Source organism: Vipera berus (assembly GCF_964194415.1).
Source record: "Vipera berus genome assembly, chromosome: 4".
In the NCBI taxonomy this organism is placed as follows: Eukaryota; Metazoa; Chordata; class Lepidosauria; order Squamata; family Viperidae; genus Vipera; species Vipera berus.
This window is the reverse complement of record NC_138206.1, coordinates 849,457-874,247: the sequence shown is the minus strand read 5'-3', so window position 1 is coordinate 874,247 and position 24,791 is coordinate 849,457. Positions and strand designations below refer to the sequence as shown.

The window sequence follows — 24,791 nt, the reverse complement described above, 5'->3', positions numbered from 1 at the left end:
GTTCCTAGTCTGTTACCCAGTTTGCATGTCAACACTAAACTGCAACGGGGTTTAGTTTTGAGCTAGCATTATGTGCAAAGCAGGTCACTTTGCAAACTGTAGCTAAAAGTCCCGTAAATGTGGGGACGTTTTTGCCATTTCCCCTACAGCAAATGCAGTCACCCTTCCGAACACGGCCAGGTGCTGTTGGGCTATGGAGGTCGCCTGCTGCAGAATCGTTCCTGAATTTCCAGATGTGGCAGTGTTGATCCAAATATTTTGCCTTTATGCAAAATATGGGTAAAAATGAATTTCGTTTTCAGCTAGAACTGATTTTTGTCTTAATGATGAATATCTTATTGCTAATGCATACAAATTGGTTTATATTTATTTGCTGCCATCTCACCGCAGGCGACTCTAACATTAACATGTGAATATACTTATTAGAGATATTTGATTATACTCAAGGAAGTAGCGGAGGATCAGAAGATGTGGAGAGAAATCACCAAGAGTCAGACATGATTTATTGGATAACATCATTTGCTTGTGGAAATATTTAGCAATATTTTCATTTGTGTAATTGAAACTGTGATGCATTTAAAAGACTGTGCTATGCTGCTATTGATATATAAGTTTTCTGTCTTCTTAAAAACTAAAACAAGAATATTTTATCCTATAACGGCACCCATATTGAAGAGAATTGGAAGTATTTTTTTTCTGTATTGTTTTGGATGGGGGGGCTTTAAACATTCCGTTGACCCCACCCTCCCTCACTTTTCCCTTTGTGTTGTTATTTTGTATTTTTTATTTTTGAAGCCTAATAAAATTCCTAAGGAAAAAAAATGCAATGGTTGGCACCTGCCTCTAGTTGAAAATTGTTAGAGGGATCCTGAGAACTGCCCCCCCCAAAAAACGCCAATGGAAGATACAGAAAGAAGAAAGAGACAATCAGGAAAATGCTATAAACATCTTATTTTATTTTTTTGTAGAAAGTATTTCCAGAAAAACAGACAAGAAAATAATTTGGATGATTTATTTATACTTTTAATAAAAACCTTTACATAATCTTCATGCGTAACAACTTTTCTGGCACCCCCCCCATCAAGACACGCAGTCAAGCACACATGCACATGCCCCCCACCCCCGCCCGTCCCTGATCCAGCCACAGCCCCTGCCCTGCGCCTCCCTGCAAGACCCGGGCCCAGATTGTGCAAAGGGTTAAAATGGCCCCCGGGCCTATGGTGAACGCACAGACCCCACCCCCCGAGTGGACGGAAGGGCCCCCCCAGCTTCTGACCGCCCCCCTCCTCAGAGGCTGCCCTGGGCCCAAGAGGGGGAGACCCCCTTCCTGGGTGCGTGTGGGGGTCTTCAAAGGGGGACTTCCCCAGCCTCTCCAGCCAGAGCAAGGGGCGCAGACCCCAACTCCCCCGTTTGGGCCAACCAATGGGGAGGGGGCAATTGAGAAAAGAGGCTGCGGCCGTGCTGACCTCCGAGGCCCCCACCCGGCCATCCCATTTGGCCCCTCCCTGAACAAATCTCCAGGCAGAGCTCAGTTGAATCGGGGACTGTTTACACACAATGACCTCTAGCCTCCCCCTCGAGTGAGCTGAGGGAGGGTCTCAGCTGCCCCCGCTGCTTCCCTCTCTTCTTCGGCCTGCCAAATGCCAGGCCAGTGGGGGAGCGGTCACCACTGCAGGGTTCTGCGGCAGCAGGCTTTATTGATACCACAAAGCGCTGGGGGCGGGAGGGGAGGGGGGTGCACGGGGGTCCCACCGCAGAGCCGGGCCTTAAGCTTCCTGCGTCCCTCCCTCCCTCCCTCGCAAGCTAGGTGGCGGTAGCCGTGGGGCGCCCCAGAGCAGGAAGGCAGGCTGCGTCCTGTAACCCCCACGCTGGGCCAAAGGGGCGCCCGATGGTGTGGCAGGCCGGGGCCCCAGACTGGCAGGCTGGGCGGCTTCACTGGGCCACCACCATCAGTTCCCTCAGGTAGGACTGGGTCAGCCCGCGGAGTTCCTCCAGCGCGTAGTCTTCCGGCATGGGGAGCCGGCTGATGTGGGGGGCCAGCAGGCGCAGCGGGACTCTCTGTATGTCGGGGGTGGCGCCGGAGGCCGAGTCCAGAGGGTGCTGCAAGCTCAGCACCACGCGGAGGATGTCTGCGTTGCGCTTGGCCATCTCTGCGGGGAGGGAAAGCAGGGGACAGCCGGTCAGTGCGGAGGCGGGAAAAGGCTACGGATCAGGGGCAGGACCCTCCCTCTGCCCCCGCGCTGAGTGGGGGGACCAGGGGCTCAGACCCGGGGATCCTGGGCAACTTCCCAGGAGGAGAGGGACTCCCTGGGTGGGGAAAGGAGGAGTGGGCTGCCTGAACCAGACATGGGGAGCAGCCTCACCAAGGGGATGGGGAGCAGCCAGAAGGGAGCGGTCAGCCTGCCTGCCTACCTCTATCCTTGGTCTATCCCAGTGGTAGGCAACCTTGGCCCCTTCATGACTGGTGGACTTCAACTCCCAGAATTCCTCAGCCAGCATGGAGGAACTTTGGCCCCTCCGTGACTCGTGGACTTCAACTCCCAGAATTCCTCAGCCAGCATGGAGGAACTTTGGCCCCTTCATGACTCGTGGACTTCAACTCCCAGAATTCCTCAGCCAGCATGGGGGAACTTTGGCCCCTTCATGACTGGTGGACTTCAACTCCCAGAATTCCTCAGCCAGCATGGAGGAACTTTGGCCCCTCCGTGACTCGTGGACTTCAACTCCCAGAATTCCTCAGCCAGCATGGAGGAACTTTGGCCCCTTCATGACTCGTGGACTTCAACTCCCAGAATTCCTCAGCTAGCATGGAGGAACTTTGGCCCCTTCATGACTGGTGGACTTCAACTCCCAGAATTCTTCAGCCAGCCTGGCTCAGCTTGGAAACTCCCTTTCCCCTCAGCACGGCTGGCTCAGGAATTCTGGGAGTTGAAGTCCACGAGTCCTAAAAGAGCCAAGTTTGCCCACCCCTGGCCTATCCACTGTTTGTCCATTCACCCACCCACCCAATTTCTCTAGTCACCCATCTTTCCACTCACTGTGGTTAAAATGTTAAAACGAACAAAGAACAGGGGCCAAATGAGTTCTAAAGTTTGATCCTCTGGTCTAGCCCAGGGGTCAGCAACCTGAAACAGTGAAAGAGCCACTCGGAACCGGTTCCCTCACAAAAGGAAAAACTGGGAGGCGCAAAAAATGTGTGCACATGCACGTACATGCGCACATGCGCAGAACAGGGTTTGACTGAAGAGTGGAGCCAAAGCGAGAGATGCACCTACCCTGCATATTTGAATTGATTGGTTGAACTTCTTTAGTCCCACTTTTTTTTGGGGGGGGGGGACTGCACATGGCAGAGGACTGGGAGCCGCAGGAGACGGCTGAAAGAGCCACATGCGGCTCCGGAGCCGCGGGCTGCAGACCTGTGGTCTAGCACAAACATCCCACTCCTCACACCCCCCCTGCTCTCTCTCTGTTCATAGCTGTAGCCCTTAGACTTATCAACCGCCTGACAGGGCTTTTCAGCCCTCCCTCAGCTGTTTACAGAGTCAGCATGTCGCCTCCCCCCCCACAACCTGGGTCCTCATTTTATCGACCTCGGAAAGACGGGACGGCTGAATCAACCTTGAGCCGTTCGGGATCGAACTGCCGAAAGCTGGCAGAAATAGCCGGCAGTGCTGCATTCTGGCCCTTGGGCTACCACGGCTCGTAACCCTTCCTGACTCGCAGTGGACCTTCAGGGGCTGCCCAGCAGGCAGGAGACGAACCCCCTTCGGCTGCCTGGCATCACTTTTGCAGCCCCAGCTGCTGGGGGGGGGGGAGAGAGGAGGAGCTGCCCCTCTTTTCCCTTTGTGGAAGGGATTGGGGAGGAGAGCGCAGGTAAAATGGGGACCTTGCAGAGAGCGAGTCGGCTCCCTCTTCAAGGGAAGCCCCAAATACTCCGTGCGGAGCCCCGGGCGGTCTCTCGAGTGGGGAGGGTCTTGCACGGGCCCCCTCTCGACCAAGCGGCACAAGGACCATCCCCAGAAGCTTCGCTCGCGGGCTGTTTTTCACCGATGGAGGCCGGAGAAAGATCTACCCGCAGCCTCGTTTGAAGCCCCCTTCGCGCGAGGCGGCCTCCTCCGGAGCTGGGCTTTGTGTCTGAGCTGCGTCCCGACGCAGCAGCAGCGCCCCCCAAAGGCAGCGAGGAGCAGCCCAGCCTTACCTGACTGAGCCAACCTGTCCTTGGCGCTGTGGCACTGGACCAGCTCTATCCGGCTGCAGAGGGAGATGACTTTGGCATGCAGCTCCTCCAGCTCATACCCCGTACAGTCCAGCTGGAAACAGATCGGAGGAGGGACGGTCAGCAGCCCGGTGGGCCCCCCCCGTAATCCAGCCGCTTGCAAGGGGTCAAGGATCCCCGCCACTTTGGGGGGGGGGTCAACTTCCCTGCGGCCAGCCTACCTGCTGAATTCTGTTGACCATCTCGATGACCTGGAGATAGTCCAGGAAAACCAGCCCGGCGGTGTCCCAGCCCTGAATGAGGCTGCAGCGCTCGGGACTGGACAGGTCTTCCAAGAAGCCCCTCAGGTAGGTGTAATTCTCACTAATAATGGCGTCTGCGAGGAAGGCAAGAGGACAGAGGAATGGGTTAGGGTCTGCCAGCCCGCTTCCCCCGTCAGCGGGGGGACTCCAGCCCCGTGGAAGGCCACCGGGCAGGGGAGGGGCGGGCTTACCAGAAGCCAAGTGCCTGACCACCAGCTGGTGGCACTGGTTCCAGTGGCCGGCCTTGAAGAGGTAGAGGGCCTCGCGGGCCCTGTCGCCCTCCCGCCTGGCCCACAAGGCCTTCGCCTCGTAGATCCACTCCGGGGGGACGCACAGCTTCTCCGTCAGGAAGGCTTCCTTGTTCCGGGACTCCGGCAACTCCAGCAGCTTGCAGTGGCGACTCAGCAGCTCCCGCACGGCTCTTTCCCGCATTCTGGGGAGGGAAGGGGTGTGTGTTTGTGAGTGTGTGAGTGTGTGTGAAGGACGGCTAAGTCACAGTGCTCCAAGTATGTTCTGCCCAAGTCTTGCCCCACAATGGGCGGCCTTCTCAAAAGGGGCATCTTCACGGCCCCTGGGGAATTATTTAGCACGTGGCAAAACGCTGAAAAGCCCATCGCAATAAAGGGGAACCTTTGTAGCTCATACTTGAGCGGTGGGGGGTCCTCGGTGCCGTTTTCTTGCAGATGTTTTTGTGACCCAACTAGGCAACATCTTCAGTGCTAGAAGGAACGGGTGTGTGTGTGTGTGCTCCCAGTTTATATTTTAGTGCAGTGGTTCTCAACCTGTGGTCCGCAGACCCCTGGGGGGGCCGCAATGTTCTCCCAGGGGGTCCGTGAAGGCTTGAAAAAATGTTATGCTTTAAATCTTGGAGTTAAATCTTGGGGGGCCCTGGCCACAAAAGGTATTTAAAGGGGGCCCGTGGTGAAGAAAAGGTGGTTCTCACCCTGGACTAGTGGCCTGCCCCGTCAGCATTGCTGGGGGTGGTCTTGCAGGTTCCTTGTTTACTGCTAGCTTGTTTGGCAGTTCCTTGATTGGGGTACCATTTGCTTCTTGATTTTTGGTCTGGTGTCAGTTTTGGAATTTATCTATCCTAGACCAGGCCAGGTCCAAAAACGCTAAGGAGCTTCTAGAAGGCTGGCCCTCTTGACCAACTGACCATCCACACGACACACAGGCGTAAGCAACGCCTATCCACTACGAAAGAGAGACGATCAACTGGTCAGAGACCAAAATGTGTCCCCACCAGCAATTAGACGAGCAATAAATGAACCGGAAGATTAATGTCAGAACCCTCCCCCCCCATCACGGGGCTGCCGAATAGGCTAATGATAAACAGCTCAGACAAAGAACCTCAGGGTCCACCCCAGGGGAAGCCCCCGCAGTATCAACAGAGAGCAAACCCCGTCCCTTACTAGCACCGGTGAAATGACCTGGTTTGGGCAACTTTTCTCTGCAAGGAAAGAACGAAGGATCTCAGCTTGGTCTCCCTCTCAAAGGGGGGTCCCGGAGCAGAATGTATCGTTTTACAGCTTCTAACTTCAAAGCCACTCGAAGCAGCGCTCTTACAGTCGCTGAAAATAGCGAGGATCCATTTCCCCAAAGGCTGCTGGGTGCTGCTTTCAAAGACACACGGTCCTCAACTTGCAACTGTTCATTTAATGACCGGCTGAAGTTACAGCAGCGCTGAAAAAAAATGACTGATGTGGCAGCACCCCCGGGGTCACGTGTTCAGAATTCGGGCATCCCGGCCGGCCTCCGACAAGCAGAGTCAATGGGGGAAGAAGCCAGCTCTGTTTGAACCATTGCATGATTCACTTAAAAAAAATGCAGCGATGCGGCAAAAAAAGGTCGCAAGGGGGGCTGCCGCTCACTTAACCACTGCCTTCCTAGTAATGGGAACGCCGGGCTCCGCTGTGGCCAGAGGCCAAGGGAACCGGAGGGAGTTTCTTTACAAGCAGAGCAAGAGACCATTTGAACCGGTTCAGAGCCGCAGCGTCCGATCACTCACTGAGCGTTGGGGGTGTGAAGCAGGACGAAGACCGCCCACTCCCACAGCCCCTCCCTCTCCAGCTGGGCCGCGTAGCTGGCGTTCAGCACCCCCTGGCTCTGCTCGGACAGGTGGGTGTAGTTCAAGGCACGGAGCGCTTCCCACAGGTGCCAGCTGAGGCGGTGGTCCAGGGGGTCTGCGGTGACGCTGCGAGGGTCGAGCAGCTGGTGCAAGTCGTAGCACCTGCAAGGGAACCACGGGTCAACCCACAGTCTGGGCGGGCGCCACTGCGGCCTTGCGCCACCCGCTCCCTCCACCTTCCCGACAGGAAGTGTCACTTTTCGGAGAGCGAGATGCCTCCTCCCTCTTTGCGAATCGGCAAAGGGCAGAGCTTGGCTGGGCTGCTGAGCGAGAATTAAGCAGAGCTGAACACGGAAGGAGAGGCACTTGGGGGTAGCGGTTAAGGCCCCCGGCTAGAAATGGTGAGGTTTATTCTAGCTTTAGGAGAGAGGTGGGCAACCTTGGCCCCTTTACATCCAGTGGACTTCACGGCTGGCTCAGGAATTCTGGGAGTTGAAGTCCATTTCTAGCCCGGGGGCCTCAACCGCCCCACCCAAGCATCTCTCATCCCAAGTTCAGCTCTCCTTAATTCTCACCCTGGGAAGCTGGGCCTGGGTCAAACCGCTTCCAGCAAGCTTGCCACAAACAAAGCAGGGACTGGTCCAGGCAGTGACCAAGAGTCAAAAAAAGACATAACAATTTTTGACCTGGGGACCGCAGGAGAGCAAGACGAGCAAGGGAGGGAGAAGAGAGGGGGGGGGGGAAAGAGAGACACCCCCCCCAGTGTTGCTTTCTCTGTTCCATTGCCAGCAGTTCACACATGCAAAAACCCACCCGGGGTTGTGGGACTTCAGGATTGGGGTGTGTGTGTGGAGAGAGGGGAGACCGAATGGGGGAACCTGCAGGAAATGCCCAGGGTTCTGGGTCTCCCCCCAAGGCCCCAGGGGGAGGAGGGCAAAGACGGTACCTGTCGCTGTACAACTTCAGCAGGTGGAAACACACGTCCCGCAGCGGGCGCTGGGAGTCGTCGTTCTCCACCAGGCAGCCGGAGTCTTCCAGGTAGGGAGGTAGCGGCGCACAGGCGTACCTCTCCCCCTCCGGGGAGTCCTGGGGAACATCGAGCCAGTGGGGTGGGTGTGTGTGTGATCTTTGCAGACAGAGCGACTCCCGTTCTCCAGGGGGCTCCAAGCAAGCCCCCCCACCCCAGTGGATAGCCTAGAGCTCCAGCCAGTCCCAGGGGAACCTTGTCCTCCTTTGCCCCACGCCCTTCTGCCAAGGTCAGCGAGGAGCCTCCGTTCTGGGCAACGAACTCTCCTGCCTCTCGGGACCCCTGGGGCTTTTGTCAGTGGGGATGTAAAGGCTTACGTGACCCCCCCTCGACCTCTTTCTGTCTCTCTACACACACACACACCCATACAAATACACATGCACACACACAATCCTCTCCACCTATTCTCTGTTATAACATCCATTATCTCTCTCTCTCTCTTCCTCACTCTCTCTTCCCTCTCTCCCTCTCCATCATCTATACAGCTCTTTTATCTCTCTTTTCCTTTCTCATCTCTCTCTCTCTCTCACACACACACATTTTAAAACCACCCATCTCCCTCCCTCCCTCCCTCCCTCACGGAGGGACCCTGGACAACGCACACTAAAATTGTGGCCAAACCTTTCAGGTATTCGAGCAGAGAGAGGAAGAAGGGATGGCAAGGGAGGGGTTCTATTCCACTCCCATCGTCCCCGCTAGTGGCCAGGAATGATGGGAACTGGATGCCTGGCCCTTCTGGAGGGCGTCCAGTGGAGAAGAGAGGCCTGGGCCAAACCCTCCTCCTGGCTCCGACTGCTCCCTTCCCAACTCAGAGGGCGCTGCCCCCGCCCCTGCGGCTACCAACCTGGAAGGCAGCTTCGTACGCGCTGAGGGCCTTGGAGAGGGGGGCCGTGGAAGGAAGCAGGAACCACAGGTGGATGGCAAGGGAGCGCTTCCAGTCCAGTTGGGAGCAAACGTTGATGGTCCTCTTCTCCGACAGCTGCCACACCTGGGGCAGGGGAGACCGGAGGATGAAAAGGGGGGGCCATGGCCGCTCAGGCAGGAGCGCGAGCGCCAGCCGCACCACTCACCGGCTTGCCGGCCAGGAGGCAGAAGATGCGCAGGCGCTCGTCCCGGATGAAGACGTCCGCTTGGAGCCGATGCCAGTCGGCCAGCTGCAGGGCCAGCAACTCCCGGACCTCCTGGCTGCCCACCAGCTGGGAGAGCAGCAGAGACAGGCGCAGATCCCCTGCAAGGACGGGAGAGTCCTCCGTCGGCACCTCAGGCAGCCCCCCCTCGCCCCGGCCGGCTGTGGGGGCGTGGCCAAGGGGGAGGCGGGACCCCTGAAGCGGCCGCTCTTCCTCGGAGGAGCTGAGCTGCTGGTGGGGAGGGGGGGATACCTGCACCCGGATATCCCAAAGGGGCTTTCCAAAAGGCAGCTGGGTCTTCCTTGCTTTCTTTTCCACGAAAACGTTTCGCTTCTCATCCCAGAAGCTTCTTCAGTTCTGGAGAAGTTCTGAAGCTTCCGGGATGAGAAGTGAAACGTTTCGCCTTTTGGGGAAAAAGCACCTTTGGGAAAACCGTGACCTGGAGGATGGAGAATTGCCGGTCCGCGGGCCGGACGCATCATCCGGAAGCCACGCTCACCCCTTTGCTGGCAATGGGAAAACCGTCCCAAGACGTCGCACAACATCGCGAGTTTGACATGTCTGCCACAGACACTTTACCTGCGTAACACTGCGTGAACCGTCTCACCCCAATGCGACTGGACCCCCCCTCCCCTGCTGCGGACCCCGTCCGTCAAGGAATTCCGGCTGGCTCCCACCCTCTGGAATATCTCAGCCCTTTTGGGGCGAGATGCGCCCCTGCCCTCTAGGTCATCCACAGGGGCCTTGAAAGCTGGCTCTGGGGCCCCCACGGGCAGGCCCCGCTTGGGAGGTGGTTAGCGGAGTAGGAAGAAGACCCCACCTCCGCCCGTAGTACTCTGGGCTTAATCTATCTAATTTAATGCTTATTGCAGAGTCTGCCAGGTGTTCAGACCGGATTTGGCCTTTTGTCTGCCTGCCGAGTCCTTCCCGAGGACCCGAGATAGGCAGACGTGGGTGTTTGACGGTTGTTAGACGTCTCGGCACATAATGCCAGCTCTTCCACGTAAAGCCGCCTTTTGCAACTGACTGACGTTTTATCGTTTTTTACGTGGTTTTTATAAAGTAAGTAATGTAATTAAGGTCGGCAGTTTGGCGGGTCGAATCCCGAGTGCCGCGTAGCAGAGTGAGCGCCTGTTACTCGTCCCAGCTTCTGCCAACCTAGCAGTTCGAAAGCATGTAAAAATGCAAGTAGAAAAATAGGGACCACTACGGTGGGAAGGTAACAGTGTTCCGTGCGCCTTTGGCATCTAGTCATGCCGGCCACATGACCACGGAGACGTCCTCGGACAAGCGCTGGCTCTTCGGCTTTGAAACGGAGATGAGCACCGGCCCCTAGAGTCGGAAACGACTAGCACGCATGTGCGGGGGAACCTTTACCTTTACCTTTAATGTAATTAAATTGATATGCCGTGCTGTCAAGCAACCTGGCAATGCTACAACACGCTGAGTCATTTGACAGCTTGGCATAGAGCAATATGCGACAGGACTTAAGACTTACACACGGTCTCGTAGCCCTTTGTAGCCCTCTCTCAGCGGTTTACGGGGTCAGCGTATTTGCCCCCAACAACCTGGCTCCTCATTTTACCGACCTCAGAAGGACGGGAGGCCGAAGTCAACCTTGAGCCGGTCGGGATCAAACTCCTGGCAGTGGGCTGAATTAGCCTGCTAATTAGCCTTCTAACCACTGCACCACCACGGCTCATAAATTTAATACATTAAAATTTAATAAATCAAATGTGTCCCCTCGTTGTTCCTCTCACCAATGAAAGAGGCCAGCTTAGGGGAGGGAGGGTCTCTTCTGGGGAGGGGGGAGGGGATTGCAAAGGGCTCCGTTTCCTTCCTAGAAGCCTTGCGGATGCTGGACGGCTAAAAGGCATCTTCGTTAGCCCAGACGGTCAGAAACTGGACCTCGGGATCAAGAAGTGGGGAGAGCCACAACCCTTAGTAGTTTTTTATTCATTTATTGCCTGCAGCCCTTCTCACTCTAGGGTGCTTGCAGACGCCGAATGAAATAAATAGCAGTCTTAAATTTAAAAATACAATTAAAAATAAAAAAACTAAGCAGGACGGGGAGGGAAGGAGTAAGGTGTGCCCGGGGAGGGGTGTTCCTTTTTTCCATCAGCGCCCAACCCCCCAAAAACTTGGACTTCTCTGGGAAGCGTTTAAAATGCTTCTCTGGGAGGTTCCTGCTGGGACTCGGGGGCGAGTAGCCAAGTATTTGCCCACCCCCCACTCCACCCCGGGCGGTCCAGCGCGGCGAGGTCTTCTTACCCGACTGCTGCGCCAGGCGGCAGGCCTGGCCGATCTGCTTCCCGGTGAGGTAGCTGAAGACGGCCTCGGCGGGACTGTCGTTCTGGCTGAGCGCCACCTCCTCCTGGATCCGCTCGGCCGCCGCCCGGGACAGCCAGCGGGAGAAGGCCCTCCGGCGCTCCAGCTGCAGCCCGTAGTCGCCGGGATCCTCCAGGCACACCTCCAGCTCCTGCAGGCGGCCCCAGAGCGCCTCGCACAGGCGCCAGACCAGCGCCCAGGCCCTCACCACGCCTGCGGAAAGGGCGGCGGTCAGCCTCGGCCTGGGACGGTCCTTTGGGGCCTGCCCTTCCCGGGGGCCCTACGGCTCATTTAGTGAACTTTCGAAGCTACAACGGCACTGAAAAAAGTGACCTATGACTGTTTTTCACTTACAACCGTTGCGGCTCCCCCTGTGGTCACATGATTGGAATTTGGACACTTGGCAACCGGTTCCTATTTAGGACAGACACAGCATCCCGGGGTGATGTGACTCTCCTTTCGCGACCTTCTCAGTAGCAAAGTCAATGGAGAAAGCCGGATTCACTTAACAACTGTGTGACTCACTTATCAACTGCCGTGATTCGTTTAACAACTGTGGCAAGGAAGGTCGTGGAATGGGGCAAAACTGACTTAACAATGGAAAGTTTGGAGCTCAATTGTAGTCGTAAGCCGAGGACTCCCTGTCCTCCCCAGATCTCCTTCTGCTCCTCACTGCCAGCTGGATCCAGCAGGCCGAAAGCTGACCAGAGCCCAGCTGCCAATCTAGGCGGAGGAAGGAAGGTGACCTTGACCGCCAGCTCCAGGGCCGGGATAAGGGAGGGGTGAAGGACCCTTCCGTCCTGAAGGCCCCACTTAACCTTCGGAAGCCGCTCAGGCGGGATCCCTGCCAGGCTGAGGCCAGCCAAGCTAGATAGGCCAGACCAGGCAAATCAATGCCACGGGAAGCTAAAAACTACTTTTATTGAGATTGGTGAAGAATAAAATCTCCATCTTCTTATATCTCCTGTGAATTAGGGAGGTGCCTTTCTCAGCCACTTCTGATGGTGATCTGGAAATTCTGGACTTAAAAAGTACTGTAGGCCGGGGGGGGGGGGGGTAGGCAGGCAACCTTGGCTCTTTCATGACTCGTGGACTTCAACTCCCAGAATTCCTGAGCCTGCATGGGGGAAACTTTGGCCCCTTCATGACTGGTGGACTTCAACTGCCAGAATGCCTGAGCCAGCATAGCTCAGCTTGGAAACCTCTCCCTGGCTCGGGAATTCTGGGAGTTGAAGTCCACGAGTGATAAAAGAGCCCAGGTCCCCTACAGGACCTGGAAGAGTGTCCTGCTGACCTTCTGTGGGGAAAAAGGAAGCAGAGACTTCCCTGAGCCCTGGCCTCTTGGCCGATGGCCCCTGTTCCCAGGGTCAAAGCCAGGCAGGAGACCCAGCGTCCTCCTTTGCCCTGCTCCTTGGAGGGGGGGGGAAGATCCTCCCAGCGCTCCGTCACCTCCTTCCCCAACCCCTCACCTTCTTCTTCTTCTTCCTCCGCCTCCTCACAGGCCTCCGAGGCCCAGGCGGCATACTCGTGGATGGCTGCCACGCCGGGGTTGGGGGCCAGCAAGGGGCAGGGGTCATCCAGGTGGACGGTGCTGTGCTTCAGCTTGATCTCCAGCGGGGGGAGGTAGGCGCGGAGGCTCCCCTCGGCCGACTTGCCTTCCAAGCTCAGCTTCTCCATGTGGACCTTGAAGGGGGACTCGGAGACCCTGGGAGGGTCATCAGGAAGACAGAAAAGACGGGGGTGGGTGGGGGTGTCAAGGGCTGCCCATTCCAACTTTCCCTCCGGCAGAGAAATTTTTTTTGGGGGGGGCGCTGAGGGACAAACTCTACCCCGTGCAGAGAGAGACGCCCATCGAAGCAGCCTGGGACTGCCCAGCACGGGGCGTTCAGACCCCCGCCCCTTCCTTAGTTCCCTTTCCCAGAGCGGAGAGGACTAGCCACTTGGTTTTGCTTTGCTTTACTTTGCAAAGAGGCACTGGACAAAAATACGTCGTCCTTGGCTGGAAAAGACGTTGGGAAAAGGAGTAGATTTTAAACCTGAGCTTTTCTTTAAATCAGGTCTAATGCCAGAAAAGATGGACAAACAAAGCATATACTTGATTCTACATGGCATAACAGCAGAAGAGGACATCAGCTCGAGCGGAGCCCCCAGAGGGTCCCTACTGGGTATACTGGGTGGGGGAGGGGGGCCCTTTCCCACAGAACCCTCCCCTCCAAGATTACGGAGGAAGGACTTACGGCCTCGGCGCCATGGGGGCTGGCAAGAATCCGTACTCCGCGGACTCCCCGCCATCCTCCGGCTGGCTCAGGGGTCCCAGCCGGTCTCCGCTGTGGGCCAAGATCCAGTTGGGCCCCCAGCCGACGCGGAAGGAGCGCCCCACGAAGAGGGCCATGTCCTTCAGCAGCCGCCCTTTCCCGTAGGCCATGGACTTCTTCAGGGGCACCAGGCCCGCCTGCCTGCGGACCCCCACGGTTCTCAGGGGCACCTCAGGAGCCGAGCGCGGCACGAGGAAGGCAGAGGCCAGGGGAGAGAGGGCAGGCCAAGGCGGGGCGGGCAAAGCCCCACCCAGCGAGGAAGTCCTCGGGCTGCGGCGGTCCTGGAGGGAGGCGTTGGGGAGCAGGAAAGAGCCGGTGGAGAGCCTGGACTGCAGCAGTCGGCCACCTGCAAAGAAGGAGGAGAGCCTGCATGGAGGAGGCCCAAGTGAGGCTCAAGGAACGGGAGCAGGCGCAGGGGATCATGGCCACTGCCCCTTCTGAGTGGGCGCCAGGCGCAAGGATGCAGAGCGACACCAGCAGCTCTTCGTGGCGGTTTGTCGGCTTACCAGAATCTCGCCGGACCGACTGCCTTCTCTCGGGAACTGCCAGAAAAGGGGTAGGGGCATTCTGGGAGAGGTCAGGCCTGCGTGGCCACGCGACTGCCCTCTGCGACCCTCACCGCCAGCTTCCGACCAGCAACCTCAAGAGGGAAGCTGGCAGCGGGTGGCCAATGGCGACACTCTGCTTGAGAACAGCAGGGGGATTTGCTTAAGGGCAGCAAACCGGAAGTGCCAGCACTGCAGTCGCCAAGCAGCCAACTGGCCATGTGACGTCCTGCTTTGCGGCCAAACTGCCAGTCTCAATTAGTGTCCTTGAAGTGAGGACGACCCGAGGACAGGAGGGCCTCCACAGCACCTGCCGCTGTTACCTGCGGAGCTGGAAGGGGGGCTGGCCGTACCTGGGGGGTGGCTCTTCCATCCTCGTGAGGAGGAGGAGGAGATGGGGAGCCTCGGGGAGCAGATGTCCTGCGAGGGCTCCATTTCTGCAGCCTGCTTGCCGAAGTGGCGCTCCGTCATCCAGTCCAGCTCTTCCTCATCCGCCAGCAAAGAAGCCTTCATGATCTGCAAAGAAGACCCAGAACGTAGGAGGGACCTTGGAGGTCTTCTAGTCCAACCCCCCCCTTACACTATCCCAGACAAATGGCTGCCCGGTCTTTTCTTGAAAACCTCCAGCGATGGAGGCAAGACCAAAGCAAAGGCTCCGAACGTGCTTTCCTTGGGCAAAGAAAGAGATACAAAAAACCTGCTGAATATATTTACGGGAAAGTATTTACGGGACCTGCTGGGTGGGTTGCCGAGGCCGCCTCGCCAGGTGAGCGTGGAGGAGAACAAAGAGCGCACCGGAGGAGGGGGGGAGGAGGGGGGGGGTGACGTAAACACCCGCTTAGCCCTGAAGCTCCAGACTGGCCCACCTTGAGGCCGTTTCGGTACGGACGGCCGGGACCCCCGTCAGAGCAGAGAACAGCTCAAAGAAGAAGCCGCGCAAGGTCAGGGGCCGTGGAAGAGACCACGCTCACGTTCTTTGCGTATGAACTGTAACGTGCAAAACAGCTTCTTTGGGCGATCCACGTCCGAACCAAACCTAGCCCTCCGTCCGACACACTTAGTTAGCAACACAGCTGCGGTTTTTCCTCAGGGACAACTCCGGATTTCAAAAGCAAACCACGTTTTGTTTCTTTTAGGCTCAAATACCAGATTACAGCGCCTTTCTTCAGCAGCTGTGGCTGACAGTGGAACATCTGGGGGTGCTGAAAGGACACTGAATACATGGAGTCCTCGACTTACAACCACGACTGAGCCCAAAATTTCTGTTGCTAAGCGAGATGGCTGTTAAGTGCCCCATTTTATGAACTTTTTGCCATGCTTGTTAAGTAAATAATAATAATGACGATGATGATGATGATGTTGGAAGGCACCTTGGAGGTCATCTAGTCCAACCCCCTGCTCAGGCAGGAAACCCTATGGACTTCAACTCCCAGAATTCCTCAGTCAGCTGGCTGAGGAATTCTGGGAGTTGAAGTCCACGAGTCCTAAAAGAGCCCAGGTTGCCTACCCCTGCCCTAGACCATGTGAACCGTTACAGTTGTTAGGTGAACCCGGCTCCCCCATTGACTCTGTTTGCCAGAAGCAAAAAGGGAAACGGACCCCCCCGGCCCTGCCTGGAGGAATCCCCCGCCCAGAGCCCCCCCCCCGGAGGAGAGCTCACCTGCAGCGTGTGAGGGTTGATGTCCAGGGAGGAGGCAATGTGGGTGGAGGCCGGCACCAGCTCCTGTTCTTCCGCCAGGTTCTCTTCCGCCACAGAATCCTGCAGCAGCTCTTGGGTGACGTCCGCCATGTCGCTGTCCAATTCGACAACCTTCCCCAGATGTTCGGCCTCTGGGCTCTGCGAGAGTCAAGGGACGAGGTAACCCTTGGTGGTCGCCTTTTCTGCCAACCCGCGCACTAAACGGGAAATCTGGATGCCCCCCTCCCAAACGAAAATATGTATGTGTGCATATGCGAGTCGTGGTGGCACGGCGGTTAGAATGCGGTTGTCCTGGTTCCGACAGATGAAACTCTTCAAAAGAACTTCCAGGCGTTGTTGACCTTAAAGGATCTTTATTTTGAGTAGCATACCATCGGCACTGCACTATCGAAGCCAAAAGTTGAGTTCCCCTCCCCTGAGCACATAGTATCAAAGCACAGTTCCCTCCTCCAATTAATAATCATAAATCACATTCCACAATTAGCTTGAAGCATCGGCTTCCTCTCCAGTTCTCCAACCCACCAATTCTTTATCAGCTCTGGGCTCAGTAACCTTGAATCTCACGCTAAGTTTAGTGTTGTTATATCTGGCTGGACTCTCATTCACATCCCACCCCCTCTCCCAGCATCATCTAACTCTAAAAGCGAAAGGGAAAAGATGGCTACATTTCCATCTGCTGTCAATGCAAAAATATCCGATGTTAGCAGCGTTGACAGCAGTATTGCAGGCTAACTCTACCCACTGCTAGCAGTTCGAGTCTCACCGGTTGACTCAGCTTCTCTAAGCTGCTTAGAGAGGGCTGTAAATCACTGGGACGCGGTATACAAGTCTAAGCGCTATTGCTACATATACACACACACACACAAGCAGCGAGCAAGGTAATTTCAGAGCTGGCTCGGCAACCAACATCCCTAGCGGAAGAACCCTTTGCTTTAACCAAAGGGAGTCGAAGGCGTTTCTCTCCTAAGGGATTGGATCGGGGCAGGCCTGACAGTCCCCTTCGTCCATCTGAATGTCAAGGTCCCGTTCAGCTGAGGAGTGTGTGGAAAGGGGGACGAAGGCGTCCCAATAGTGCATCTGCTGCACCTTTTACAAAAGGTGCTGGGTGTGGTGGTCAATTTCGTCGTCTTGCCTCCAGTCTCTGGGGTGGGGCTGGGAACCCCATCAAATGCCCTTTGGCGTGCAAGGTTGCGGGGGGGGGGGAGGAAGTGACAGGACGTTCCCCAGAGAACCCATTTCCAACTTGTTCATCTTGGCATACTTTGCCCTCTGCAGGACTTATTTCAAGAGGGCGCTTATTGCTTTCCTACCTTGTGGGGAGGTGCCAGCTTCCCAGTGGCAGCCATTTGGTGCGACATCGGCTGGCCCGGCAGGGGCACCTGAGCAGTTTTTAATTTCTTGGCCTCTACTTTGGCCAGGTTGTCCTCCTCTTCCTCATCGGAATCCTGCAGGCCGTACTTCGAGAAGTGGGCCACCTGGACGGAGGAAAAAGCTGCATTTTACAATATCAGAAGATTGTTGAGTTCCAAGTGAATACAATGCCCTGCCCGTTATTTCCTGCCCTCTGAAGATTCTCTAACAGCAAACAGCAACCAGCAACAGGGGTCCTTGCTAGCCTTATCACAGCACCCACCTTAACCTATCTGGCTAGGGAAACGTTTGCAGGAAAACCCCCAAGGTCAGAGAGCACCAAGGGCCCTACCGGCCTCCTCCTCTTCGCAAACCCCTCTCCTCTTCGGGCACCCCAAAATGCACGTTTTCAAAGGTGACCGGGGCGCTCCTGCTGGCTTTCTAAAAAAGAACGGGGACCCTGACGGCCCCAGGGCCCGGGCTCTCGACCTGCCTGGCGGAAGAGGGGGTTACCTTGAACACCCACGAACCAGTTTCGGGGCGGTACTCCTTAAACTGGGCTCCCTGCTTCCGAGAGACGGCTTCCAGCCGGCCCTCGTAGTTCATCTCCGCCAGCCGTTCTGGGCTCTTGATCAAGCAACGCGAGGTTTTGTCCGTGGGCCAAACTCCGTCTAAGGTGACTTCGGCTCTCCTGCTCGAAAGAGGAGGAAGTGGGAGGCCTGAAATGAAGACATCTAAGAGGGGTGTGTGGGTGTGTGGGTGTGTGTGTGCGTGCGTACAGCAGTGTGGCATAGTCTATCCTAGCGGGTGTTAAGACACATATCAGGATAAAAGGCACGTCAAAGCAAAAACACCCAATGTTTGCATCCCTTGGTCCCATCTATCCATCTCCAGCATGGTTGGCGGATTAAGAGGCTTCACCTCCTGAGCCAAAATGTACGCTGCTAAGCGCGAGTTTTCCCACTTTTTATGACGTTCTTGCCACGGTTGTTAAGCGAATGACTGCAGTGGTTGCGTTAGGAACACTGTCACTGGTTACTTTACTCGGTGCTATTGTAACCTTGAATGCTCACTAAGTGGATTGCTGTAAGTCAGGAGCATATGCACGCTGCTATCTTCATTAGGTATCTGGTCACCTTAATATTAAATCATTTTAAGTGTTTTATACTGTCATTTTCATCTTGCTGTGAGCCGCCTGGAGTCGCCCGATGGCGAGGTGGGCAGATGGCGATGCGATAAAAGGGGATGAATGAATGAATGAATGAAAGGGTCTCCGGCCTCACCTGTTCAGGCCCTCCCCGATGGGGGGCTTCAATTCATCGTCCGGATAGACGATGACCTCTTTCCTGCGGATGTGCACGATCTCGTCCAGGTTCAGGTTGGTCAGGCTGACCTCGCCCTCGAAGTAGATGGAGCCGTAGCCTACGGAGGAGAGAGGGTCCCCCCGTTAAGCGCCCACCCTGGGCCCCTGTGGGGAAGCCACTCCACAAGGGGGGGGAGAGAGAAACCCACAAAACGCAGGGGAAGGGCAGGCTGAGCTAAACCTGTCTCCTCCATTTACAATCGCTGTGTTGCCAAGCCGGGCCCTCCCCCACCCGCTTCCGGCCGGGGAATTCCGCTGACCCTCAGTGCCAATTTGCGCCGTCAGTTGACCGGCAGATCTGAATAAATGCAAAGGTGGTTTATTCGACCTTACGAATGGCCTGGATTCTCTTTCGCCTGGCACACAAACATCAGCCATACCCTGGCTCTACAGGTGCCCCAAAGATCTTGCCTAGGAAAACAACTTGTGTGTATGTGTGTGTGTGTGTTGTGGATTTCTTAAGGGTGCCATTTCCCCCCTCTCAGGATTCTAGGGAGAACGGGTGTGTGTGTCCCCCTCCTTTATTCCAGGGAAGAATCGGTGGGCTTCAGACTTTAGGAGATTGCCAATTCCGGGGGGGGGGGGGGAATGTGAAAAAACTTGCATCAACCTTGAAAGGCAAACGGTCTAATGTTCAATACAGGCAGTCCCCGACTTATGACCACTACTGAACCCAAAATTTTTGTTGCTAAGCGAGGCAGTTGTTAAATGAGTTCTGCCCCATTTTACGACCTTTCTTGCCCCGGATGTTAAGGGAATCCCTGCAGCTGTTAAGTTAGCAACACGGCTGCTAAGTGAATACAACTTCCCCATTGACTTTGCTTGTAAGAAGGTCGCAAAAGGGGATCGCGTGACCCCCGGGGGACTCTGCAACGGTCATAAGTGTGAGCCAGTCTTAGCCGGGAGTCCCAGCCAGAGCTATTCACCTTTACGGCCGATGGTGAAATCGGTCACGAAGCATTCTCCTTGATCATCGGTCATTTTGGCCAACTCCTCCAGGGAGGGAATGGTGTAGTAGCCAACTCGGGTCAAGACAATTCCTGGAAAAAATAAAAATCTGAGTGAGGGTACCCCCCCCAAAGCCGCACACAGCAATGCGGTCTCTGAGTACATTAGCAAAACACGGAACATGCCTGTAAGGCAGAGATGGAGAACCCATGATGCAACAGACAACGTTTTGGGTGTAGACCGGTGTTCACCAACGCCCAACTACAATTCCCCAAAGCCGGACTCTGAAAATGAGCTTGTTTTACTTCCATTTCATACATAGCACCAGACCCGACTGTATTTTTTTAAAATAACTATGTAATTCTTTACATGTAATAACAGCACCACCAGAGCCAGCCCCAGCACAGAATGACGGATTGCCAAGACACAGGGGTGGGCAACCTGGGCTCTTTTATGACTCGTGGACTTCAACTCCCAGAATTCCTGAGCCAGCCATGCTGAGGGGGAAGGGAGAGGTTTCCAAACTGAGCCATGGTGGCTGAGGAATTCTGGGAGTTGAAGTCCACCAGTCATGAAGGGGCCAAAGTTTCCCCCATGCTGGCTCAGGAATTCTGGGAGTTGAAGTCCACCAGTCATGAAGGGGCCATAGTTCCCCCATGCTGGCTCAGGAATTCTGGGAGTTGAAGTCCAGAAGTCATGATGGGGCCAAAGTTCCCCCATGCTGGCTCAGGAATTCTGGGAGTTGAAGTCCACCAGTCATGAAGGGGCCATAGTTTCCCCATGCTGGCTGAGGAATTGTGGGAGTTGAAGTCCACGAGTCATAAAAGAGCCAAGGTTGCCTACCCCTGGAAGAGTCTGACTCAGCTGAAGGGATAACAACTTCACCATTGTATGTAATAAATAGGTAAACAATTGCTTCCCTATTGTTGGTGTCTTTGTTTGTGTGTGTGTGTGTGTGTGTGTGTGTGTGTGTGTGGGTGAGAGAGAGAGAGAGAGAGAGAGAGAGAGAGAGACCAGCAGAGCCAAGTTAAGCATTTTGTGCATTTTGACTCCAAGCCCACAAGGGTGGCCGTGGTGCTTATAAGGAGCGCACCCGATTCAAAGGCCACCTTCTGCTCAGATCACCTGCTGGCCCAGATTCTGCTACAGTGCTGGGGGGGGGGGGGAAGCCCGGAAGGGGCCCAGGGAGGAGGGCATTTTCCAGGACTAGGACGAATTCACCCGCTGGGTGCTAGTAAGGGAAACTGGCCGTCTGACAGCCCCAGCCCGGTGATCCGGACAAGCCTTTTTTTTTTTTAAAGGAAGATCTGAAATTTCCATGGTGGGTTTTTTTATTTTATTTATTTATTGATGGGATTTATATCCCGCCCTATCTCCCGAAGGACTCAGGGCGGCTACCAACAAAACATATAATAAGTACAGAAATCAAGATAAAAATGAAATTGAGAACATCAGTGCAGTAAATTAAAATTAGAGAATTTAAAAAATGAATTAAAAATACTAAATATAAATTAATTAAAATGCCTGTCAGTCCAGGTCAGCCTGGTGGAACAGGTGTGTTTTGAGGCCGCGGCGAAAGGATTGGAGGTTTTGGGCCATCCGAAGCTCAGGGGGGAGCTGATTCCATAGGACTGGCGCTCCCACAGAGAAGGCCCTCCCCCTGGGGGTCGCCAGCCGACATTGCCTAGCTGACGGTACCCTGAGGAGGCCTTCTCTGTGTGAGCGTACTGGACGATGGGAATTTGTTCCCGGCAGCAGATGGTCCTGCAAGTATCCCGGGCCTAAGCCATGTAGGGCTTTAAAGGTAAGTACCAGCACCTTAAATCTCACCCGGAGGGCAACTGGTAGCCAATGCAGCTCACGCAGGAGGGGTGTAATATGGGAGTATCGGGGTGCTCCCATCACAACCCGTGCAGCTGCATTCTGCACCAGCTGAAGCCTCCGGGTGGTCTTCAAGGGCAGCCCCATGTAGAGAGCATTACAGTAATCAATACGGGAGGTAACGAGTGCGTGGGTGACTGTACGTAGGGCATCTCGGTCCAAAAAGGGGCGCAATTGGTATATAAGACGAATCTGTGCAAATGCCCCCCTAGCCACGGCTCCAATGTGATCTTCAAAACTGAGTCGTGAATCTAGGAGGACGCCCAGATTGCATGCTCTATCAATGGGAGGTAACATCTCTCCTCCTATAGTCAGAGATGGAACCTCTTGGACTAAACGAGATGACGGTATGTACAGCCACTCAGTCTTGGCCGGGTTGAGTCGAAGCCTGTTTTCTCCCATCCAAATCTGTACCGCTTCCAGGCAACGGGACATCACATCGAGGGCATCGCTGGGTTGGTTCGGGGTGGAGATGAATAGCTGGGTATCATCAGCATATTGATGATATTTCACCCCGAAGCTATGGATGATCTCTCCCAGCGGCTTCATATAGATGTTGAACAGGAGGGGCGAGAGCACCGAACCCTGAGGCACCCCACAACTAAGGGGCCTAGGGCTCGACCTCTGCCCTCCTGCCAATACCGTCTGCGAACGGTCCGAGAGGTAGGAGGAGAACCACCGCAGAACGGTGCCTCCCACTCCCAGCCCCTCAAGACGACGCAGTAAGATACCATGGTCGATGGTATCAAAAGCCGCTGAGAGATCTAATAGGACCAGGACAGAGGAATAACCTCTATCTCGGGCCCGCCAGAGATCGTTCACCAGCGCGACCAATGCCGTCTCCGTGCTGTGCCCGGGTCTGAAACCCGATTGGTACGGATCTAGATATTCAGCTTCCTCCAGGTTCAAAGGGAGCTGTCGTGCCACCACGCTCTCAATGAGCTTCGCAAGGAAGCGAAGGTTGGAGACAGGACGGAAGTTGTTTAAAACAGCTGGGTCCAGTGCCGGTTTCTTGAGGAGGGGCCTTACCACCGCCTCTTTCAAGGCGGCAGGGAAGTACCCTTCACTCAGTGAGGCATTGATAACTGCTAGGAGCCAGCCTCGTGTAACCTCCCGAGATGCATAGACCAGCCAGGAGGGACACGGGTCCAACAAACACGTGGCGGCACTTAATTTCCCCATGATCCTGTCCACTTCATCCGGAGTCACAGGATCAAACTCTTCCCAAATGTTCTCGGCCAAACTCATCGTTTTCCTCTCGTCAGATACTGCCCAGTCAGAGTCCAGACCAGCCCGAATCTGAGCAATTTTGTCCACCAGATATTTACTAAATTCCTCAGCCCGTCCATGTAGGGGGTCCTCTCCCGTCTCTTGACTTAAAAGGGAGCGGACCACTCTAAATAGGGCGGCCGGGCGATTATCTGCCCGGTCTTTTGGAAGAGACGGTGGAGATTTGGGCCACGAACCACAACTTGGCTTAGGTTTTTAGAATGCCAGCCGAGTCGTTTGGGGCACCATCCAAACAAGGACGAGGGGAGCCACAGGAGAGGACAAGGCCAAGGACTGCGTCCCGGAATGCCTAATTTTCATTCCAGTAAACACCAGTTTGGTCTGGTAGTTAAGGAACCAGGCTAGAAGCCACGAGACGGTGAGTTCTAGTCCCGCCTTAGGCACGAAAGCCAACTGGGTGACTTTGGGCCAGTCGCCAGGAGACGGTGAGTTCTAGTCCCGCCTTAGGCACAAAAGCCAACGGAGTGACTTTGGGCCAGTCGCCAGGAGATGGTGAGTTCTAGTCCCGCCTTAGGCACGAAAGCCAACTGGGTGACTTTGGGCCAGTCGCCAGGAGACGGTGAGTTCTAGTCCCGCCTTAGGCACGAAAGCCAACTGGGTGACTTTGGGCCAGTCGCCAGGAGACAGTGAGTTCTAGTCCCGCCTTAGGCATGAAAGCCAACTGGGTGACTTTTGCCAGTCCCTCTCTCTCTCAGCCCAACCCGTCTCACAAGGCTCTTGTTATTGTTGTGAGAAAAATAAGAGGAAGAAATATTAAATATGTTATGCTGCCTTGAATTGTTTTAAAAGAGATAATAAAGGTGGGATAAAAAATAAAGAAATAATTTATTTATTTATTTATTTAGTTATATTTATATACCGCCCTATTCCCTGAGGACTCAGGGCGGTTTACAGGGAATTAAAAATCCAAAATACAAAAATTAAGAACCAAATTAAAAAATATTAAATTAACCCTGTAGTCAGTTAAAAAGAACCCCAAATTAAAAATTCCTCCTCAGTCTGGGCCCGAGAGCTCGAAGAGCCAGGTCTTCAGGCCCCGGCGGAATGATCGAAGGTCGGGGGCAGTTCTCAGCTCCACCGGCAGCTGGTTCCAGAGGGCAGGCGCTCCCACCGAGAAGGCCCTATCCCTGGGTGTCACCCGCCGGCAGTCTCTTACCGGCGGGACCCTGAGCAGACCCTCCCTGTGGGAGCGCACTGGGCGAAGGGCATTTGATGCCGGCAGCAGGTGTTCCCTCAGATATCCCGGACCCTCGCCATTTAGGGCTTTATAGGTCATCACCAGCACCTTGAATTTCACCCGGAGGGCAACCGGAAGCCAATGCAGCTCACGGAGTAGAGGTGTTACATGGGAGTATCGGGAAACCCCCATTACAACTCGCGCGGCCGCATTCTGCACCAGTTGAAGCCTCCGAGTGGTCTTCAAGGGCAGCCCCATGTAGAGAGCGTTACAGTAGTCCAAACGGGAGGTCACAAGCGCATGAGTAACTGTGCGTAGGGCGTCTCGGTCCAGATAGGGACGCAACTGGCGCACCAGGCGAACCTGGGCAAAAGCCCCCCTGGTCACGGCTCCTATATGGTCTTCGAAATTGAGCCGTGAATCCAGGAGGACGCCCAAGTTGCGAGCCCTATCAACGGGGGGTAACACCTCACCCCCCATCATTAAGGATGGAATAACTTGGTTAACCCGAGATGCCGATATGCACAGCCACTCAGTCTTGGCGGGATTGAGACGAAGCCTGTTTCTCCCCATCCAGACCTGAACCGCCTCCAGGCACCGGGACATCACGGAGAGGGCATCACTGGGTTGGTTTGGGGTGGAAAGAAAAAGTTGGGTATCATCAGCGTACTGGTGATACCCCACCCCGAAACCACGAATGATCTCGCCCAGCGGCTTCATATAGATGTTGAACAGGAGAGGCGAGAGAACCGACCCCTGAGGGACTCCACAAATGAGAGACCTCGGGGCGGATCTCTGCCCTCCTGTCAACACCGACTGCGAGCGGCCCTGGAGGTAGGAGGAGAACCACCGTAAAACGGTGCCTCCCACTCCCAGCCCCCTGAGACGCCGCAGTAAGATACCATGGTCGATGGTATCGAACGCCGCTGAGAGATCTAATAGGACCAGGACAGAGGAGCAACCCCTGTCCCTAGCCCTCCAGAGATCATTCACCAGCGCGACCAATGCCGTCTCCGTGCTGTGTCCGGGCCTGAAGCCCGATTGGTACGGGTCCAGATAATCAGTTTCCTCCAGGAACAGAGGGAGCTGATGCGCCACCACACTCTCAACAACCTTCGCCAGAAAGCGAATGTTGGAGACTGGACGGTAGTTGTT

General features: G+C 55.3%; 1 protein-coding gene across 2 annotated transcripts in view; it reads right to left on the bottom strand.

Annotated features, from left to right (window-relative positions):
• Positions 1 to 936: 936 nt before the first annotated feature.
• NUP98 (nucleoporin 98 and 96 precursor) overlaps positions 937 to 24,791 on the bottom strand; it is a 48,937-nt gene continuing 25,082 nt past the window's right edge. Inside the window, exons 17-33 of one of the 2 annotated variants that reach the window (XM_081327349.1) lie at positions 19,267 to 19,380; positions 18,261 to 18,399; positions 17,491 to 17,668; positions 16,938 to 17,102; positions 15,589 to 15,765; positions 14,282 to 14,444; positions 13,306 to 13,729; positions 12,531 to 12,773; positions 11,012 to 11,271; positions 8,684 to 8,841; positions 8,458 to 8,601; positions 7,533 to 7,672; positions 6,527 to 6,748; positions 4,710 to 4,951; positions 4,438 to 4,592; positions 4,199 to 4,310; positions 937 to 2,150 (exon numbers count right to left, since the gene is read on the bottom strand). In XM_081327349.1, coding sequence (XP_081183475.1) covers positions 1,933 to 2,150; positions 4,199 to 4,310; positions 4,438 to 4,592; positions 4,710 to 4,951; positions 6,527 to 6,748; positions 7,533 to 7,672; positions 8,458 to 8,601; positions 8,684 to 8,841; positions 11,012 to 11,271; positions 12,531 to 12,773; positions 13,306 to 13,729; positions 14,282 to 14,444; positions 15,589 to 15,765; positions 16,938 to 17,102; positions 17,491 to 17,668; positions 18,261 to 18,399; positions 19,267 to 19,380 — 3,254 coding nt within the window. In that variant the 3' untranslated portion in view covers positions 937 to 1,932. Of the gene's footprint in view, positions 2,151 to 4,198; positions 4,311 to 4,437; positions 4,593 to 4,709; positions 4,952 to 6,526; positions 6,749 to 7,532; positions 7,673 to 8,457; positions 8,602 to 8,683; positions 8,842 to 11,011; positions 11,282 to 12,530; positions 12,774 to 13,305; positions 13,730 to 14,281; positions 14,445 to 15,588; positions 15,766 to 16,937; positions 17,103 to 17,490; positions 17,669 to 18,260; positions 18,400 to 19,266; positions 19,381 to 24,791 lie in introns of both variants that reach the window. The other variant, XM_081327348.1, reaches the window with a different exon arrangement.